The sequence below is a fragment of the Balaenoptera physalus genome (assembly GCF_965194825.1).
Source record: "Balaenoptera physalus genome assembly, chromosome: 10".
NCBI classification, from domain to species: domain Eukaryota; kingdom Metazoa; phylum Chordata; class Mammalia; order Artiodactyla; family Balaenopteridae; genus Balaenoptera; species Balaenoptera physalus.
Genome location: NC_138889.1, coordinates 7,835,007 through 7,855,796, shown reverse-complemented (window position 1 = coordinate 7,855,796; position 20,790 = coordinate 7,835,007). Strand labels below are relative to the sequence as shown.

The following is a 20,790-nucleotide window of genomic DNA, read 5'->3' as shown; positions in this document are numbered from 1 at the left end:
CCCCCAGAAAGCCACACACTGTCCTGCCTTGAAAAGAGACCGAGGTTCCGAGCAGACCTGTCCTGACTTTGGGCCCCAGCTCACCACATCTGGAAACGCTGAACCAGAGGGTGACAAATACCTCCCCTCTGCTTAGCACGCTTCGTGACGATTCAAAACACTCCTCAACAAGTAACACCTTTGGGAGGCATGTGGGAGAGGGAGCCTGGTTCCTTTTTACACAGGAAGGCCACCCCCAGAGCCACGCCACAGACACGAGACAGAGGGAATGGACTCCAGGCCTCTAGTCGAGAGCGGGTGTCACATGCTCGGAGGATGAGGAGGTGTGGAGGGTACTCTGGACCCCAACGAGGTCCTCCTTTATTGACAAGTGGACAGACTCATGGCAGGTGCCCTGGGAGAAGCTCCCAGGCACGGTGAAGTCCTCACTATACCGGAGCTACTAAGTCCCCTTATTATGCCTCATTCACAAGAGAGAGCCCCAGTCAAGAGCAATTTCCCCACAGCTTCTGTACAGAGACCCGTGTGCCTCAGCTGGAGCCAGCCATCGCTCCTTTCCCAGCATCTTTGCCGAGCTCCCTGCACAAGTTGCTCTCCTGCCTCTCCGTGGACACACTGACCCCGTCCCAATCCACGTGATGATGCAGGAAATACCCCCCAGGGCCTAGTCTGCCAAATGCCCGCTAAGGACATGCTCCTTGGAGGCAGGAACCTAGCATGGGCGGCATGGAGGAGGGAGAGCGGAAGAACTTCTGGGCTTGGATTTGGTTTCCACCTTCACTTTCACACTGACTACCTGTGTGACCTGAGAGAAGCCACTGCACCTGACTTGGTCTCATTTTCCTTATTTTTTAAAGTGAGGATGAGAGTTGCCCATAATACATGTCAAAGGGATCTGAAACCATAACGTTCTATGTAAATGCAAGGAGGGATTACATTACTATCACCTTTTCCTCCAGGAAGGCTTGGTGCTCACAGGCACACTAGCTGCAGAAGGCAGTGATGGCAAGTAGAGCGTATTCCCTGATGAAGCGCTTTCACGGGCTTGGCAAGTGAAAGGCAGAAGCTATCCAGACTCACTGACACACTGCATCCTCTCCCAGTGTGCGAAACACTGGACCTGTGATGACTGTGTACCCAGGTCCAACAGAGGCACCATGCAAACCGAGACCACAGGGCCAGCCCTTGCCTTCCAGAAGCTCACCGTCCTGAAGGGAAGGCGGATAGGAAAAAGCCGCTTCAATCTATTGTGACAAGAGGGCTGTGGAAGGAGGGAGGAAGGGCACTTAATTCCCTGTGAGGAGGGAGGTCAGGGAAACCCTCCAGGAGGCCAGGTGAGCTGACCTTTAGGGTAGAAGTTAGCCGGACCAACATGGCAGAGAGGGGAGGTCCTAACGAGACAGGCTGGGACCTGGGACCCTTTGCTGCACCGCTTGCACCTGGACAAATGTCTCCTCCAGCAACAAAATACAAAGAAACTATGAGGGACTAAAAATAACTGCGTGCATGCCCAGTTGGGGTAAATTATGGACAACAAGATACAAAGAGACCAAAAAGTCCAATTGCCACTTCTGAAGAGCCGGGAGCAAAAGCAGGGTACTGCGCATGCCCCCTGCACACAGCGCCACGAAAGGGTGGGCAGACCACCCAGGCCACCGCTCCAGCCCGACCCCTGGACCCGCCCCTACCCTCACCCCATATAAGGAGGCAGCTCGCCCCCCCCTCAGGAAGCAAGCTAACAAGGGAACTTGTTTGTTCTCACTCCCCCCTGCTGTGGCAGGGGCGCCAGTAAAGCCTTGCCTGAATTTCTTGTCTGGCCTCTGGTCAATTTCTATTGATTAAGGTTAGTAACATTTCCAGGTGGGAAGAAAGACAGGTGAGGAAGCCAGGAGGCGTGAGGCAGCAGAGGGCACTCAGAGACGCCCCTAGCTTGGCTGGGCTGGGGCCAAGGGTGCGTGAGAGATCAGGCAGGGGAGAGAGGCCAGACCTCTGGCCTGAAGATCTTCACCCTGAAGGTGTCAGGACACCATCAAAGGAACATACAACCATCCAAAGACAGAGACCTCTGTGCCCCCAAATCAGGCACATGTGCCCATCCGCATGGCTAAGCTACTCAAGTATTTCATAATGAACCTTTAAAACCTTCTCGTGTTCAAGAGCGTCCCCACCTGGGTTGGGAGAGTTAACGCTGTTCTTTGAACCCTATAGTCTTCTGATCTCTGGGAGACTAGAATGTCTGTCTCCCGCACGCATCTCAGCTGGTTCAATCTTTCTGTCTGTCCATCTGTCTCTCTTCTCGAGTCTGACGGCCGCACACCTGTGTCTTCCCTGCTTCCTCTCTCCCATCACGTCGTTACGCAGACGTCTGGGAACGCGCACAATGCACGCGCAGCAGCCCCTGGGGGCGCTGAGGGTGCCTTCAAATCTGGCACCGGCCCCACCTCTCTCTCTCCTCCCATCACCATATTCATCAGCTCCTGCATTTGGTTTCCTATCAGTGATTTGGGTTGAAGAAGGAGGCCCAGAGGCCCAGTGATGAGAACATCTTTTTTTACGAATTGAAAAATAAAATGACAGTAAGCAGCTAGCAGATCCCAGCTCACAATGAAGCAAATATCAATGTCTGTGGCTGTATTGACCTTGAAGTTTTTTTTAAAAAAACATAACAAGAATTCTTGGGGTGCCTTATTATATACGTGTGGAATCCGGACCCAGAAAATCCATCCTTTATGGACATGAGCATCTCTGGTGTACAGCCTTGACTTAAACATTCTGAAGTGCAGGTGGAAGAAAATCTATGGCTGTCCTATGCTACGTTCTCTCCTGTCAGCACAGACCATCACGTGGCTTCCCGGGCTCCCTGAGGGGATCAGGGCTGAGAGTCACACGGAAAGGAGTGATCCTCAGAGCTCTTTGCAGTGATGGGCGGGCAGAGCCACCACGTTCTAAATTGTATGTTCTTGGCCTTGGTGCTTGTCTGGTTTCCTAGCTCAGGACTCATGGCGATTCCTGGGTCCATTCTCACCGGGTAAGTCACCCTAAGATAATGTGATATAAAATTCTTAGAGGCAGCTCCCATGAGCCACCTTACTTCCTCTGGTTAAAAACCACTCCCAAGACCCCTTGTACAGCCTAAGTTAATATAAGCAAGATTCACATGGAGGTGAGGTTGGGGGGGTTGCGGATAGAGTGGATGCAGGTGAGTCCCATGCCAGAAAACGCACCACCAGAAACTCGTTTTCCTTTTACAGACAAGTATCCACGAAGCTGTTCCTTTAAAACACCTCAGTATTTATTGAGAGGGAAGTTGTGACCTCCACGCCCCACCCCCACTGGTGCCTCGTGGACATTCAAATACTCTGAACCCTACTCAACAAAAGTAGCAAAACTGTTCAGTGTAAAGGATATTCATATTTGGATTTGAAAATACTTTTTTCAGTTCATATGGTTGCAACAGCCCTTAAGAAAGATGTAAACAGCCCTGCCATGCCTGTGTAAACATTTAAGGTGGAAAACATAAGAAGACTCAGACTAAGATGGTGACAATGTAAGAAGACTAAGACAATTTCTCTTAAAAATACAGCAGTGTATATATTTTTATTTTCCTTGGCAGGAATTCAGTGGTATGGATTTTAGAAAATGAATATCCGTTGATAATAAGAGGGGAATGTAGATTTTCTATTATTATTCGCAGGAGAAAAGGGGAGGAAAGTAATCTGTTTCTCTGGATGGTATTTCTTGATTCTGATCAGCTCAGCATTCAGCTGCTTTTACCTGTAAAGTATGGATTTCTATCTGTGAATACCTCTGCCCTGGTCTGATGAAGAGAAAACCCAAGGTAAAGCTCATGCCCAGAGAAACGGACAACCACGTGGATTTGGAGCCCTGGCGACAGCTGACAGTATACTGCTGATGTGATCCGTGTGTTCCACTGAAGGGCTTGGGCCGTGGAATAAGAAGGAGGTTTCCGTCTTTCATGTGGAGATCTACCTGACTGGCATTCTTCCTCTGTATTCCTCTGATTCGATTTAAAGGAGCTTTGAAAACTTCGAAGAACTTTCATGTTTTGCTAGTTTATCTTAAGTGTCTATCTGAAACCAATATTGTGATTTCAAGCATGGTCTTGGTAGATACATGCCATCTTCAGAAGTAATTTCTGACACAAGATAAGATGTACCTGCTGGATCCAAAGTGAGGAGAGTCGAAGGCTGAACAGCATTTGGACTCCCCTGCTTTTCAAGAGTCTTTTCTACTTCTTCCTAACGACCAGTATTAATCATTTCAGAACCATGTGGTCTTCTGACATTTCTACTCTTCTAGACTTGACAAAAAGGAGGGTTTTGATGTCCTGAGTGCCTTTTCCCGTCAAGTAGCTCTGTTCTCACAGTGCACGGCTAACAGCAGACTAACCTCTCCCTAAGCAGAATGGGGTTTCACATTTTTTCTAATCCACTGAAGAAAAGTTAGGTGGTGATGGATTCTTGTTAAGAAATCAGCACTTGGTTTTCAAAATGTTCAGCTGAATTGGAGCTGGGTCGTGGAGGTAAAAAGTAGCACCAGCCGCGGAGCAAAGCTTCTCAAATTCTTACTTGTGCTTTTGCATAAGGGGAGACGATTTCTTCCATTTTTACCAGCTCTTTTCCTCAAGCCCTACAAGTTAGGAACGAGGAGGACCACAGGCCCGGCCAGGGCTTTCTGTGGCTTACAAGAGACTAGTGGGACCAGAATTCTTCCTGAAGGGATGGGCGGCAAAGGACTTGGGTCTTCATCCGAGTGTTTGAATGGTGGTTCCATGCTTATCCGTGGTGCCACCTTCGGGCAAGTTATGGAATCTAAGCCTCGGTAGTTTTCATCTGCAAATGGGTATGACAGTCCTGGCTTTATCAGGTTGCTGTGAGGATTAAATAGGCAAATGCAGGCAAGCTCAGCAAAGGACCTGAACATAGGCCTCAACAGTGCCTCCCCATGGCTGGTTCCAGCTCAACAACCGCAGGTGTTAGTAGTAGAAAGAGAAATACAATGAGACTATTAGAAGTTTTGCTTCTTCTCTGTTCTCACCATTTCCCCTCTCTATTGAAGGATCCCAGAGGGAGGGTCGTGTTTGTAAGAGGAGAAAGGGGAGCAGGTGGCCAAATCAGGGGGCCAGGAAGGCAGGGGACAAAGGGCACATACCACCTTGCTATAACATCTTTTTATGCGGGGAAGAGAGCTATCTCTATTATTTTTAGCAAATTCTCAAATTATGCAGCTCTATTTTTCCTCTCTGACCTGTGTTAGCAACACATCTGCAGTTTCAAACAAGATTTTGCAAACCTTATGCCAACAGTTTTCTTTTCTGATATGAGATGCTCAAGGTATCACCTGCCATGTGCCAGCGGACCTGCTAGTAGGATGGACAGAGCATCCTATGTCCTCCCAACTCCGTCCCCAACCCCTAGGAAGACAGACAGTGAGGACTGGGCAGATGGCAGCTCTCCACGCTCCTGAGAAAGCAGCAAGGGACAGTGGTGGTGACTCAGGTGCGGGAGGCTGCTCTGGCTTGAGCAAACCTCATCTAAAATCCCACTGGCCACCAAAACCTAATGGACAGTCACACAATGTCTGACGATTTCCGACAACATCAACAGCCAGTTCTACCAGCCCCTCAGGCCCCACAGAGGAGACAAGAGAGGGATGCTCCAATGACGCCTCACCCTTCCTTCACCCCGCATCTCACTGTATTAGTTTGTGCCGCCCGTGGATCGACCCCGGGCATAGGTCCAACCCGCCTGCAATTCTCAAAAGGTGAATAAGGCAGCTACCTCCCCCTAGAAGATAAAGGAAGAGGTAAGGTGTTCTTGGGGCCAAGAGGACTCCTCCCTTTCCCTCCGACAGAGCTCAGGGCGTCGGCTAGCCATGCCTGTGTCAGGATCCGGTTACCCTGCCCGGAAAGACACACTTTCAAACAGGCAGCCATGGCACATGGCAATTTTAAATGGTGCCTGTTTCTGTCCAGAGGTGAAAACAGAGTACCTCCTCTCGAGCCTGCCCGCGACATCAGGGATAATGAGGCCTAATTGGAGCACGTCTGTTTGGCTTTTTCAGCAGCAGAAATAGTGGCTCCCAGATCATTAACGGGGCAAACACCTGGGAGGGGCAGTGGGCTCCCCGGGGAGAAGTGGGGCTCCTGGCTGCCAGCCGCCCTCCTGGGAGGACTGACCCATCCATTACCCTCAGGACAGCGACACCGCAGACAGCGACACCGCTAGCGGGGGCTCTCTACACCCCCCCCCATAGCTCTTCCAAGCCCCTCGAGCACTTTTAAACGTGTCCACGTACCTCTTGCCACTCTACATAGGCGTCCCCCTTAACACTCTGCCCTCACATCCATCAACGGAAAGAGGAGAAAGGAAGTGAGCCCCCTTGGGGGGCTGCTGCCCTCCGGAAGGCCTGCTCTTCCCTTCCATGCCCTCTGCCCGCCCTCAGCTGCCCCAGCTCCGTTGCCTGGGCACCCTGACTCTCTTCCTGGTACTAAGAGGCAGCCCTGGGCCTCCTGCTCTCAGCTCGCTCTTGGGCTTTGCAAGCGCTGCTGCTGCCACCGTCAGGCAGATGTAGGAACTGCAGCGCTCACCGGGTTTCAGATCCCAAAACATTCTGCTCTGCCAGCTCTTGACCGATATGGTCCCAAGACAAACACAGGCCCTCTCTCCCCAGGCCCCATCACAAAGGCGCAGTGTCTTATGCAAGAAGGAGGCTTCAGAGTCTAGCTCCCCGAAGAAATGGGACTCCCCGTGAATGTGGGGTAGACCCCAGCATCCTTAAGCAGGCACAGAAAAGTGTGGGTCGTAGGACGTGGAGAACAAAGCCACTGGGAGATTAATTGGCAAGTGCTCTTCCTCTGGGACGAGGGCAGGCAGTCAGGGAAGGGTGGCCGTCACTCCTTGTGCGGCACCGGGATGGGTCCCCGGGAGAGAGCTCTAAGTTTCCATCCCCTGAACACCAGCATGATGAGCTAACCGGGCCCGGTGTCACTCTGGAGCTGTCACAGCTCCCAGCATTGCCGAGGGTGACAGGTGGCCTGTCACGCTGCACCGGAGCTGCATCACCTGTGACATGTGCAGGTGACTGACGGAGATGGGAACTGACACGCATTGAAGAACAGAAGGCCCGACTGTTTCCTGGGAGGAGTGGGTGGCTGCCAGAGGGTGTTTCTCTTGGCAGTGCTCCTGGTGCCCCGACAGTCATTCAAGGCCTCAGTGGGAGAGGAACATCTTCCTACAGGGCAAGACCACACTTCAAACCGTCAGGGTCTTTCCTCCGTCCTCCTGTGGGGGGCGTCTCAGCCTCTGCTGTGGTGTGTGGTGATGTGGGGGGGTCAGAGGCACCGTGTTCCTTTCTTTCATTTTTCCTCACATTTTATTCCATTAGTCGATATTTATTCATAGCCTCCCATATGCCGACTAGGGTGCTAGGCACCAGGGCGATAAAAGAAACGGAGATTTTAATCAACCAGTTAAGAAAAGCCCCTGGCTGTTTTTTGGTTGTTTTTGTTATTGTCAGAACAGCTACGAAAAGAGCTACCCAAGCAGCAGCTCCTTGGTTGCCATTCAGCCCAAAAGGCTGGCCTGTCACTTCCCCCGGTGGAGGGGCCTGGAAACCTCGGGCCTTCAAGGCGAAACTGAAGGCCGGACAGAGGAAGGGACCAGCTCAGGAGGAGTCTGGAGCCGATCAAAAAGAGACGGAGCTGCAATGAGGGGTCACGGTTCAGAGGTCAACTCCGCAATTTTCATAGGGGACCCCCCCTAAAGCCCTCGCCCGTGCCTAGACACTGAGGATTTGCACGAGTTCTAAGCACGTCGCTCATCTCAGGCCCCAGCTTAGGATCCTCTCGTGCGTTTGTCAGTGTTGCTGGTGTGGATCCGCCAGCCTCTTGAGAAGCATTGAGGCTTCTCGACACCGCAGTGAGCTGGATGGGGAGTGAGCGCGGTCAGCAAAGGAACCTTCCTGAGGGCCTGATAGTGACAGTGGCCGCCTCTCGCTGTTATCACGGTGACGAACGAAGCGGCGCTCCTGGAAAGCCATGTGCAACGCGTGAAGCTTTACACAAACGCTAAATATCATCATCATCATCCTGATACCGTAATCATTGCTACCGCTGCTGCCACCACCAACAACCCAAAGAGTCTGTCTGGTACCTGCAAGAAAATGAGCTTGACAAAGAGATCTATAACCCATCATCTACCTTCTAGATGACAGAAGACGGTAGAAGAATGTATTATCCAAAGTGAATAGCTTGCTGTTAATAGACAATATTTAGGAAATCTTGGAATTGGAGAGAATTTCGATGTTATCTAGTCTACCCTCCAGTCTGACTCTTCCATTATCATTATTTATTTATGTTTTTTAGGAGACTCACTCTATTATTTTTTTATTGAAGTATAGTTGATTTACAATGTTGTGTTAATTTCTGCTGTACAACAAAGTGAATCAATTATACATAGATATATGTTCTTTATTATATTCTCTTCCATTATGGTTTAGCCCAGGATATTGACTATAGTTCCCTGTGCTGTACAGTAGGTCCTTGTTTTCCATCTCGACTCTTCCATTCTTGATGGCCCGAATTCCACTCTTAGCCTTTCAGCAACGGGAGGCCGTCTACCCAGCCAGCCTTCGACAGTAGGGTTAGCTATGGACAGTCTTGGAGATGTCACTGTCCTCTTCCTGCGTGCCAGTGCAGGGTTTGGCTTCACCCCTGAGCTTGTCCTGACAGCCCCGCCATTTCCTGAAGAGAGCGGGCCAGAGTGGGGAACATGTGATCTGACGATGTTCTTTACTCTTGAATGAAAGGTTACTTGGTGCTGGAGACTTGTAAGCGTTTCCGAGTAAAGTCAGTTAGTTTGTAACCTTGTTTCCCCCAGAGCCAGGGTAGCTCAGCTTCCTCCTGAGAACAGGAAAGAAGTCCTCAGCAGAGTGTCCCCAGGCACCTCTTGCTTGTCTCATCCTTGTCCCCATCTGCCTTTCTGATTTACCATTCGTCCTCAATATTAGGCTTCCTCCACCTCTGCCTAGCTTTCCAGGGGCCCCAGAAACTGGAAACTCCCATTCCTCAGAGCACTCCATCCGACTAACGGTCCTGTGTGTACTCGGCCATCCCTGCTTCTGTGTTCTCCGTGGTCCTGTCCACATTCTTTATCCAGCACGTCACTCTTAAGTATGCGGCTACCTACTACCCTTCTCTTGCTCACTTTTCCATCCCTTTACACACTACTATGTAGGAAGATGAGTGAGGCTATTTCCATTCAATTCTACACTTTTTAAGCCCCATGTGCAACACAAGGAATACCAAGAATAAATAACATGTTGATCTGTCTCTCTCTTTTTTTTTGTCCATTGAACCCATGGTATAGAGAGGATTACAGACCCATAAGCTACTAACGATGTTTCTGAAGAATAGACTTAATTCTGACGATCCATCCTCAAAACATTTAGCATGGTGCTCACGACCATTCACAGGCTTCCTCAACACCCAGAAGTCTAGCCCCCACACAAACCACTGCTCCTGAACCCTGACATTCTGTCCCGCCTTCTGGCCTGTGCACACATCTGAGGTACCACCTGGGACCATCTTTCTTTGCATCATCAGGAGAACTCTACACATCTTTTACGATCAAGTCACCTCCTCTGCACAGCCCTTCTTAATACCTTCAGCCATTCCTGATGCTCTCAGAACACTCTGGATACTCTGAGCTGTTGAATTGTAACGACAAGTCCAACTGTTTGCTCCTTGACTAGCCTGAGAGCTCCCCTGCGGCAGAAACACAGCCTCAGTCATCTTTTCATCAAAAGTCCCTGGCACAGTGTGCCCACCACGTAGGAGGCCCCCAGTGAGGGCTGGCTGAGTGGACAGGCTGAGCTTTGGTGTCATGAAGTGCTACTTAATCACAAAGGAAGGAGTAAGAAATGTGGCCCTCTGACACACGGACCCTCCGGAGCCCCTGGGGAAGAGTGTGGAAAGGCGAAAATGATGTTTGGTTGTCACTGCTGCAGCTGTCAGTGTCAGATTTCAAATTCCTGTCTTCTAGGCACTAGTTAGAAAGAACGTGAACTTGCAACAACTGTCCAGTGAACACAGGCCAAGCAAGCAGACCACCTAGATAATCCAGCCTGATGGGCACCCCTCCTTTTAATAATGACAAACGCATGCCACGGCAGCGTTGGTTTCAGTGATCGAAAAACAACCTCAGGCAAATCTCCGGCTCTTTGCCCAGGAAGACACCAACACCAGGTGGAAGATTAGGGGAAACGTTCATCCTGCATTTGAGGAAAATGGCTGATTTGTTCTAAGTTCTGCATATCACTACACTGTAGCAATAAGTGGTATGTGCGTGCGTGCGTGCATGCGTGCGTGCGGGCAGGCGTGCACGTGTGTGCAGAGGGGGCTCACGGATGGGAGGAGGCTTGAAAGTGGGCACGGTACGGCTTCTTGGCTGCCAGGAGAAACCTCCCCACGGCGTGTCGGGAGGTGTCTACATTTGGCTACGCCTTGCCTTGATTTCAGCCAGGAGAGGGTGAGTGTCGATCTCCCAGGCTCCATGCCCCAGCCAGGGCTGCAACACAGTAACTCTGCAAGGAGCAGGAGTTGCTCGTGCTGGCCACCATTTCCGTGGCTTTAACTTGTTACCAGTGTGCCCAGGGGAAGCTGACATTTATTTAACCCTCAGAGTGGTATTGACTGTGTACTCACGGAAACATTGTATGCTTATGGAAGACATCTGTTTCCAAGCAGCTCATGCTAAATTGCAACTATACAAAGGAAACACTTACCTAATGTTGACATTTACTGACTTCTAGAAGTATACAGCCAGAATACTCATTTTTACCATTGGGAGAGGAGGGAAAAAAAAAAAAAAAAAGAGCGCCATATTTGATCCCTAGCTCTTTCAGTGGGTTAGAAGTAGAAAGTTAATGAAAGTTAATGTTAACGTGGTGGTGGAGATCCCTAGTCTATGGCAACTGTGTGGGTTGGGTATACTCCTCAAGCTCAGCAGAAAGCAGGACACAGCATTCTTTGCGTGAATGTGACAGAAGTATTCCAATGTTCCATAAGGCATATCTATATTCCTATTCGACCGGCCAACCTAACTGGATTCTGGCTTTCCCCTGGGGAAAAGAAAATGACACACGATGACATACGGAGCTGTACCGTCTCAATGCAGTAGACTCTGCATCATTCCCCGAGCTGGAAATAAAATCCCACTCCATTTGGAACACCGGGCAAAGCTATCACAACCTGGCACAGGATGCTGGCAGCCTTTGCTCCTCGCTCCCTTGTGACTAGCAGTGATGTGATATGAAACCCGCGGGCACAGACATCCCCAGGGCAGCAGCTCCAGCCAGACCCTGCACCATGAATGCTGGAGAGTCCGCTGACCTCGAGGGAAGACTGGGGCCCCAATCACTCTGCTGCGAGAATCACCATTAAGGTCGGGATCGGTGTCGTGGTGAGACTCCAAGTGTGGATTCCAGCAAGTTCGTGGTCTTACTGACCCCCTCCACTGCTGAATTAGAACGGCCCTGTTCCCGGGGTGGGGGGGAAGGAATTCGGCACCCCGTTATTTCTAAGTTGACCCTGATTAAAAAGGCCTGCACTGGTTTTACACCCAAAAGTCATCTCAACAGCTTACAAGGGTAAGGACTGTAGCCGAGAAATGATGCCCAAGGCTGTGGAACTGTCCCCACCCCCAATTACATGGAGATCCTGAAATGAATGCTTCTGGCCCTCCTCCCCAATCCTCCATCACAGGCAATTTTCTTTCCCTCGTTCATGTTTCCAAAACAGTTTATCTTTTTATCTCCTTGGAAGAAAAGTACTCTGCAAATCAAAGGAATCATTAGTATTGTTATTATTTTGCTATTGAAATCTCTTGAATTCACTCAGGATTATTCATGGGCTTTTTTGGGTCTGCAGTATAATGCCTCCTAAGTCACCCCCACTGGGCTGAACAAAAAAGAAAAATTGCATCTTCAGGCCTAATGCCCTGCTCCACCGGGTCCCCACTGGCCCTGGCTCCTACCAACACTGGCACCCCAGGCAGAGCTGCTGCCCCTTGGTAGCATGCCTAGCTCACTGCTGCCATGTTCCAAGCGAGATCTGCCTTTTGTAAACCAAGAGGGAGGCTCTGTGGGATCCCCTGAGCGCAGCGTGAAGGCCCTGACCCCACCACACACCCCTCTCCCCCTGGGACATATCTCCTCCCTCCTCTATAGGTCTGGCTGGCAACTGACAGCTCCCTGCTGGGCAGCAGACACAGTGACCACCCCCAGGCCCAACAGACATGTCCCAGTTCCCCTCACCCAGGCGATCTGTGAAAGAAGGGGTCCCACACCCTTGGCAGCTGTGCACTGACCTTCCAGGACAAAATAAGTGATTCTTCCCCCTCTAGACAAGCCATCAGATCACATGGGGTGCCGGTGGGGGAAGTCTCACACTTATTACTTGCTCTATCTTTTGTTCTGTGACATTTCTGGGGAAGGATAAATGTTTCCAAAGTTGCTGTTCATTCACAATTTCCTCTTCCAATGCCTTCTCGGCCTGTACCCCCCTCGGATCCCCTCCATACTTCTGGCTGCCTCGGCTATGCTCGTGCTGTTTTCTGAGACCCCTCCCTGCCCTCCCCAAGGGAGCTTCTTGCAAGTTGAAGCCTCTTGCCCTTGCTCATCCCTTCCCATGCTTCCTGTCACCCCCCCGGGTCCCCTTCCCCCTGGCTACCTCTCTCCACTCACACTCTATCTTACCCTCTGTCTGCTTGACACTCTCCTATTCCCTTAGAGATTCGCGTCACCAAGAACCTCTGCCCCTCTGATGGCCATCTGACAGCCCCTCTTGGTGAATCCTGCCAGCAAGTTAGGAGAGCAAGTGGCTTAGATTCTTCCCAAGAGGGAGATGACACCCCGGATTAATCCTCAACTCAGGGATGCCATTGACAGGTAAATGCAAGTTTTCACTCTCACCCCAACACGTTCAGAGCAGTGTGGTGCACATGTAAAGCCAACAAGGGAGCTGGACTCCCCAGAATTGGAACTTTCAGGCCCACAAAGTTACTAGGCAGGACAGGACACGCTGGGATGCTAGAGCAAAACGTCAGAGAGTGGAGCAGAGGACACCTTTCCTAGGAGCGGCCGAATAGGAGGCACCGACTTTGTACCACTGCACACTCCCCAAACTGTCTCAGAACCGGAGACCTGACGGGAAGCAGGGCGCCCTCAGTCCTGCTACAACATCATCCCCCCAAAGCAACTTAAGACGTGGCTGTGCAGGCTGGATGGCACGGCTCTTGAAGATGAAGGAGGGCACAGAAGGAAATCGTTGTGGGCAAACCGAAATGAGAAAGGGAAAAACACAGCGAGTTCTAAGGGTATGGGTGACAAGAGGATAGATTCCTTTTCGCCCGGGCGCAGAACATGCCTCTTCTCTGCGGGAGGCAAAGCGTGCTGTGACATTATCCCTCTCTGTACAGAGCACGCCGTCCTGACAGCTGGGGAGGCGGCATCCCCAGCAAGAGAGAAACCCACAGACAGCGCACGCCGGCAGCTCTCCACTTCCTTGTGGGGAGCCAGGCCCGGGGACACTGGCCACGGCGGGAACGGAGAAGCCACCTTACTGCCACCTTAAGAATGATCAATACCTATGTATTGATCATTGCCACCTTAAGAATGATCAATACCTATGTAATCTCAACCTATATGAAACGCCCAAAGTTTACAAGATAAGGGATACAGCATATCACTAACGTTAATTATACCTTAATTTTACTCTCTGAAGGGGAATGAAAAAAAGGTAAAGGTGAATAAATATTTAACAAATTAGAAGAGAAAGGATGATTGAAATGACTTACTTTAAGAGTTCACCTAAATGTTTTGCTTTTAAAGTCTTCGGAGCGCTGTTTGGGGCCGCCCCTCTGTATGGGGGGCATGAGAACTGTGTTTCCAGCGACTTCAAAATGACATGCAGTTTCTCGCCGTGAGAGGCGTGGACAGCAGATGGATGTGTCACTACAGGGCCAGAGAAGGCCCCCAAAAGAGCCCTGGACATTTGTTTTCTCCGAGTGGAGGGCCATCCCTGAGTCTCTGCACATTTCCTTGGAAAGCATCCCCAGAGGAAGGGCACACGGGGGGCTGGGATCAGACGGGTGGCTCAGAGGGGGTGTCAGGTGGGGTGCAACCGCAGTCGGGGCATGAGAGAGCAGGGGCCATCTAAAGCCTGTGGGCTAGTCCTTTCACGACCTGTTGAAAGTGTATACTCTCTATCTGATAACTCGATAAACATATGGCACCAGGCAGGAGTTGGGCATAGTATATGAATTAAGCATATATGTGTAGAGGGTCAAATGAATCCCCTGGGGAACTCACAATACTCAGAACAACATCCACATTCAAATCAATGCCCCCGGATCAAGTCAAAAGATATTCTATGCCAGTGACGTCCATTAAACATTGTCCCACTTGACCCTTAATTCCTGCAGTGAGACACCGTCTACTCACGGAACCTACCCTACCATGTCCGGTGATGTAGGGGATTCTGATTGGCTACGTCCACTTTGGTCTCCCCGTCTTTCTTTAGACTTGTTTTGGAGTCCCGTGGACTATGCATCCACCATTTGGTAGGGTGGGCAGAGCTGGCCAAGCTCAGAAAACTCAGGAATAACAAGGAACTACGAACTGCATGATGCTGTGGTTCTTTCCTAGTGCTCTTGGGGCTTGGGATAGAAGAAACAGAGCACTTAACCTCCATAGGTAAATATTTAAAGATTTATATGAGGCAATCAAGAAACAGCTCTGTACTGAGAAAGGAATAAGCAAAGTAGAAGGTGCACGCTGTGATGATTCCGACAGCCAGAGAGGCACTTAGACACCTATAGGCTTCTTGTGTCAATCTAGACAAGAGTCTCGGCTCAAGCTTCTAAGAACATAAACAACAGAGAGAGTAAAACGTGCACTGGTTCCATGAACCTGGGTGTAGGGGGGGATGGTTGGATCCTCTATTTAGGGATTCTACATGTAACTCCCTGAGTGAATGAATTGGTAAGAGGCAAAGGAGAATGAGAGTGAGCATGTGTGTCGGTGTAGGTGTGACCCATAAGCAAGCACACACACATCCAAGAAAGAGGGTCATCTCACAAAACGGTAATAGAACCCAAATGTTTCTATACCAGTGTCCTGAGATAGCTCTTATTCATTCAGCCCAAAAACTCTGGGGAAGGCAATTTATCTTCCTGCTGCTGTAGGGAGCCCTGGCGAGAGGCACACAACCACATGAATACATGAGTGTGTGTGTGTGTATGTGTGTGTGTGTGTACATTAGAATTACATACAAGCAGGGATACATGCATACTCAGGTGTGGGAAGGGCCCCCAGGTTAAATGAGGATGGTCAGAAGCAAAGTTTGACAGCGGGAAAATCTGCAGTGACCACAAGTAGCAGTGGAGGAGCTGGGGAAGGAGGTGTGGGTTTCTGCTCTCATCTGGCTTCCGCCTGACAGGGGAAGAAAGGAAGACATGCTGTTTGCTTGCAAAGCCAACCACCCATGGCGGTGCTGTGCTTTCTCAAAAACTTTTACCCTTCATTTAATCAACAGATGGACGTGCTCTGTTGTGGATTTTTCTGAGAGAGTCCTGTTCCTCCCAGAGCTGTGCTGGCTGGCACAAATGCCGCCTCAGATGGCAGAGACAGCGCCGGCATTCCAGAAGCGGGGGAAGGAACCAACTGACTTGTCCCTCAAACTCAATTCCACAGGTGACTCGGATGCCGCTGGCTCTGCGGGCACTGGCCATCCCTCTCCCCAACGGCCCTCCCTGCCCTCCACCGCTACGGGCCCCAAGGCTCCCAGGGGCAGGGAGCCCGAGGTGGCCAAGTTCTTTTCGGAAAGTCCACCAGCTTCTCTGCCCCTGCTAAGCTGCAGAAAGGAAGCAATCAGCATCACGGGCGGAATTTCATCGTATGCCCTGAAACCTAGTGCTGTGTAGGACTCAAAATGCAGTCGTATTCAGAGAAACCGATTACATTCAATGAAACTCTTGAGAAGCTTTTCCCAAACATAGCACATCTCCCCCACGGTCCATGCTGTCATCGCAGACCCCTCCACACGCATTCCATTCCGAATACACCCGTGCCAGCCCGACCTTATTCGTGCCGAAATAGCCACGTAAACAAAGCTCTCCTTCCCGGCCCTCTTCTCCAACCTGCGTCTGGACGAGAGGAGGCGCCCAGAAGTTCAGAGCCGCACAGCCACATAGATGCCGCCTAATTAACATACCGGGAGCAAAAAGAACTCATTTGCATCGGGGAGTTTGAGCTGGATGTTGACAAGTGAGGGGAGAAAGTCACCCTCCCCTCCGGTATCCCTGCCTTCCAAAGGAAAATAAACAGTACCATTTTGTTGCATTTTCAAAGGCGAAGAGGCAATGCCAGTGCCTCTCGGCCGGGCACCGGGAGACGCATCCATCAGTTCGAGTTTCCGAAGCCTGCCCACATTCCTGCCCGCAACCTCGCGCGCCCTGACAACCCCGCCGACTTTTTTTTGCAACTCCAGCGGCGCACGGGTCCTACCTTGGCTGAAGAGGAAGAAGCAGACGAACAGCAGGTCGAGCTGGAAAGGTCTCATTCCTCCGCGCGCCGAGGGGAAGCCGGCGGGGCAACTTGGGTTCGCGGTGAGTTTCTCCTGCTCGGCGGCTCGTGGTGCCCTGCCTCCGCCGCGGTCCTCCCGGGTTCGCGCCGACCATCTGTCTGTCCGTCGGTCCCTCCGGGTGGCCTCGGGCTCCGTGCCTCAGGGGATCCGCAGCCAGCCGAGGCAAGTCGCCTGTTTCTAGCCGCCTCGGGAAGCCGGGCTTGTCAGCGACGTCCCCTCTCGGAGCAGCTCCATCCTCTGGCGCTCGGCATCCCAGGCACACAGCTTCCTACGGCGGCTCCTCCCACAGCCAGCGCGCGAGCGAGCCAGGGAGCGAGTGACGAGTGACAGAAGGGCTCCTTTCACTGAAGCTGGGGCGGGGGGAGAGGGAGGGGAAACAGGTCATAATTAAAGAGGAAATACTCGGTGAAAGGCAATCTATGCAAAACGGAGGGTGGCGGTGGTGCAGGGGAGGCTCTGTTCTTTCTTCCTTCTTTTTTTCCCCCTACCTAGGGGGAAATTCAGCTTTTGCCACCATTATTGACCAAAAGGCATCTTGAAAAGGGAGCGGAGCTGTGACTTTTTGTCCACAGGACATAATGTTGTTTAAAGGAGTGAAGGATGGCTGGATGCACGTACCCACACTACAACATGCCTGCCTTGCCTTTGCACGGGGGACTGGAAACTGGGCTGGATGGGGGAAAGCAAGAGGCAAGGGGGGGATACCGCTTTCCCCAGAAAAGACTTGGCCAGTGTGTGCAGCAGGAGTCTCGGAGTTGGGGAAAAGATAAGCATGCTTTGCATTTTTGAGACTTTCCTAGGAGGGGACTAGGTAATAAGCTGGGAACGTTTGCACCTTGGTTTTGCTTTGCCATACTCCTAGAAAACAAAATGAAGGAACTAGAGGGAAAGCAGGTAGATTTATGACACATATCCATTTATTATTATTATCCTGGTTTGTGCATTTCCTACCAAGGATAGGGGAGCAGGCTGGCTTTGCATTTGGAGTCTCTCCTCTAAGGATCACCCCATCACTCTGAGCATGTCTTTTCTCCAAGAGGTGCTGTGAATCCTACTGCGAAGGAGAGGCCAAGGTCATAGGCAACTGCCTCCTAAGAACCTTCAGGTCTTTCACCTGTCATGAAACTCACACTCAAATCAAACTCTATTTCCTCCCGCATATCAAAGCAAATTTATCTAGGTCTATTTATTTGAGAGCTATTTAGATATGCCTGGTATAAGCAGGGCACTGGGGGAAATAAAACTGCAGGCACAGTCCATGCCTTCAGGAGCTCATAATTTAGTGGGGAAGCAGAGTACGCACATAAGATACAAACTGTAAGGATAGTTACAAAGCAACATATAAAAATATACAGCATTATGCAGAAGAAGGGGAGGTAATGAGTAAGGAGAGGGAAATGAAAGATGCTCGCTTGATTTGTGGCATGCAATTATAAAATCAATCATTACTTTCATCAGTCACTGGACCTCAGGGAGGTTTTTTGGGAAACTCTTAGCTTTTCTTCCAACAGTATTACATATTTTGGGGACTTTGCTGATTGCAAGGTACATTCCAAGTTTCCATGTGGATCTTAACTTTAAAAAACACATCCCTTAGTATTTATGAACAAGAAAGAGAGAAGGGGCACACGTGAAAGTGTGTGCTATCAGGAGCTTACATCTGGTTGTTGACGTCAAAGATCTACAAATTAGTAGGTGTCTGCCCTGTTGACTCTTCTATTCTTAATAGTTAATTTAACTGCATCCCTTAGAGGCTGTTAAACACATCAAAGTGAAATTTATAAGCAAACTTTTGGGGGAAAATAAGCAATTCTGAGCAACAGGAACTAAGAGGACCCAAAAGAGGCACCCCATCAGCTAAATCAGCAAACAAGGTACAGAAGCAAAGTGTCAGCACTGCCTTAGCCCAGGGACTTGCTATAATAGATAACGCAATGAAACAGAAGAGACAAATCAGAAACACGTGCAAAAGATGAATAATAATTATAAATAACATGTCAAATAACATATCAAGAGTGAAAATATGGCATGTATTTTGCCATATTTTCAGGAGCTCATAATTTCAGGAGCTCATAATGTAGCATGTACATCCTACTGTAACTTTAGTAGGAGCTTTCCATTGAATCTATAGGGGTGGGAAGAAATTTCAGGTCTCGGGGTCATTCCTAAGGCCAACCTTGCAGTGAATAAGACTAATAATTAAAGAATGTAGATTGTGCCTTACAAAGCAACATTTGATGTTTTAACTGACATTTACCCTTTAAGCTGTTAATTCTGATTGCTAATTCCTAAGCGGCCTGGGGCCCAAACTTGCTTAATTCAGCCCCGGAGGGAAATACTCCGAACAAGGGTCAAAAGGCCAGGGTCATGACTTGTGCAATCCACCAAAATCAGGCCCACCTACAGGCGCCTGCAAACAACACACACTCACTCTGGGTCAGGAGAAGAGGGGTGGGGGGAGCCCGAGGTTGGAAGGACCTGGTTTCCCTCGCCCCCTGGTCCCGAGATTGGCCTCCGGACTCTCAATCTGGCTCCGATCCCCCACCCCCTCCACCCCCCAGCCAGCTGGGCCTGTTCCCTTCGCCATCCCTCCCCCCTCCCCCCACCCCCACCCCGCAGCCTCTGGTCTCCGGCAGAAAGGAAAAAGCTTGGATTAAGTGCTGAGCTGCTTGCCTCTAAAAGGACCAGGAGGCCTTTCAAGCCCAAGTGCCGGAAAAACCAGGGCAGTCTTCGGCAGCCACCACGTGGGGCAGCGAGAACCACAGCGGTACCTGCAGGACCCACAGCCGGCCGGGCTCTGGCGCCAGCCCCGACGGCGGCCCCGCCATCTCCGCCTGGGCTGGTCCTTGGCCTCACCGCCTCCGGGGTCTCGGTTAACCTCCTGGCGCTGTAAGGTGCCTGCGCGCAGTTCGCGGCGAGGAGGGAGCGGAGGAGGGAGGCGGCGAGCAGCACGGCTCCACCTGATGGAGAAGCGCGGAGGCTTAGCCCTCGGAGCGCCGCGAGGGGAGGGGTGGGGGCCGGGGGAGGACGCCCGCCGGCCCCGCTGGGAACCTCGGCGTCCGGCGCGCGCCGCGCGGGGGACCGGGTCTCTGGGCTCGACCCGAGGAGGTGGCGACCCTAAAGAGACAGCAGAAAACCAGCCACTTGGAAAACTGCCCGAATTCTTGTTCTCTGCCCATCTAGGCTCCGGGTCTCCGTTGCGCCCACCGCGCGAGCCGCGGCCCCTCGCCAGCAGGTGGCATCCTCTCTAGCGTTTCTTCACCTGGCGCAGAGCCCGTGGCCGCCTTAATCAGTCCCCGCCCCCTCCGGGCCTTCAGGGCCAATTGCTGTGTCCTTTGAACCCCCAGCCCAGCGGGTAGGCACGAGATCTCCCTCCCGAGAATGGGGGCCGGCTCCGGAGTCCGCTGCTCTCCGGCCAAGAAGTTTCAGAAGTGCAAGTCTCCTCCGGACAGCTTCCAAGCCCTGGTCTCTGGGCAGCAAGTGTACCCCGCTGTTTTCTGAGGTCAGGGACAAAGAGTGAGGCAGGAGGCTCTGGGCCCAGGTACAGGGGTGTCCGGGCACCGCTGTTCAGCGCCCTGAGCCGGCGGGAGTTCAGACCCTGACTCATCACCACTTTCCAGTGACTTTCCTCCTGGCTGTTCATCCAATGTCTGTAATATTTATTATTCCCTCGATGTGTGCAGAGGCCTGTTTTGGGTACTTAATAAAGATGTGTAGAATGAATACGTGAATTCCTGTTCTTGGAAAGTTTGCCCTCTAGTTGGGGCGAAGCATACACAGGTGCATCCATGGCAAAAAATTATGAACCTTCTCATTAGCTTTTTAACAAGACAGACGTTACCCTGGAGGGTCATCTGTCAGCTGGAATCCTTTGTAGTGGAATCCTTCTGGGCCCACTTGCCTGAGGCCCTACAGGAAGCTGCGGGGTTGAGATGCAGCACAGGACCCCATCCTTCAGCCGGAGTTTCCACTGTCCTGCTCCCTTGCTCTCCTGCAATGCTCATGCGCCCTCATTATCTTCCTGTGTTCACCAGGGCCCCTGTGTAGCACGAAGGAGACGGAGAGGCAGTGTTATGAGAGGGACAGTCATCATGAGTGGAGAATTTCTGTTTAATGCCTCTGTG

At 51.2% G+C, this 20,790-nt stretch overlaps 1 protein-coding gene and 1 long non-coding RNA gene across 5 annotated transcripts in view; one reads left to right on the top strand and one right to left on the bottom strand.

Moving 5' to 3' along the window:
- The window catches only part of KIRREL3 (kirre like nephrin family adhesion molecule 3), a 555,536-nt gene extending 535,698 nt beyond the window's left edge, over positions 1–19,838 (bottom strand). The window contains exons 1-2 of one of the 4 annotated variants that reach the window (XM_082476257.1): positions 19,438–19,838; positions 16,588–17,016 (exon numbers count right to left, since the gene is read on the bottom strand). In XM_082476257.1, coding sequence (XP_082332383.1) covers positions 16,588–16,642 — 55 coding nt within the window. In that variant the 5' untranslated portion in view covers positions 16,643–17,016; positions 19,438–19,838. Of the gene's footprint in view, positions 1–16,587; positions 19,241–19,437 lie in introns of those variants that run through there. The other 3 variants (XM_082476258.1, XM_082476260.1, XM_082476259.1) reach the window with 3 other exon arrangements.
- Positions 16,634–20,389, top strand: LOC309667654. The gene is made up of 2 exons (XR_014267883.1): positions 16,634–16,688; positions 19,850–20,389. It is a non-coding gene; the product is annotated as an uncharacterized lncRNA (long non-coding RNA).
- Positions 20,390–20,790: the final 401 nt, after the last annotated feature.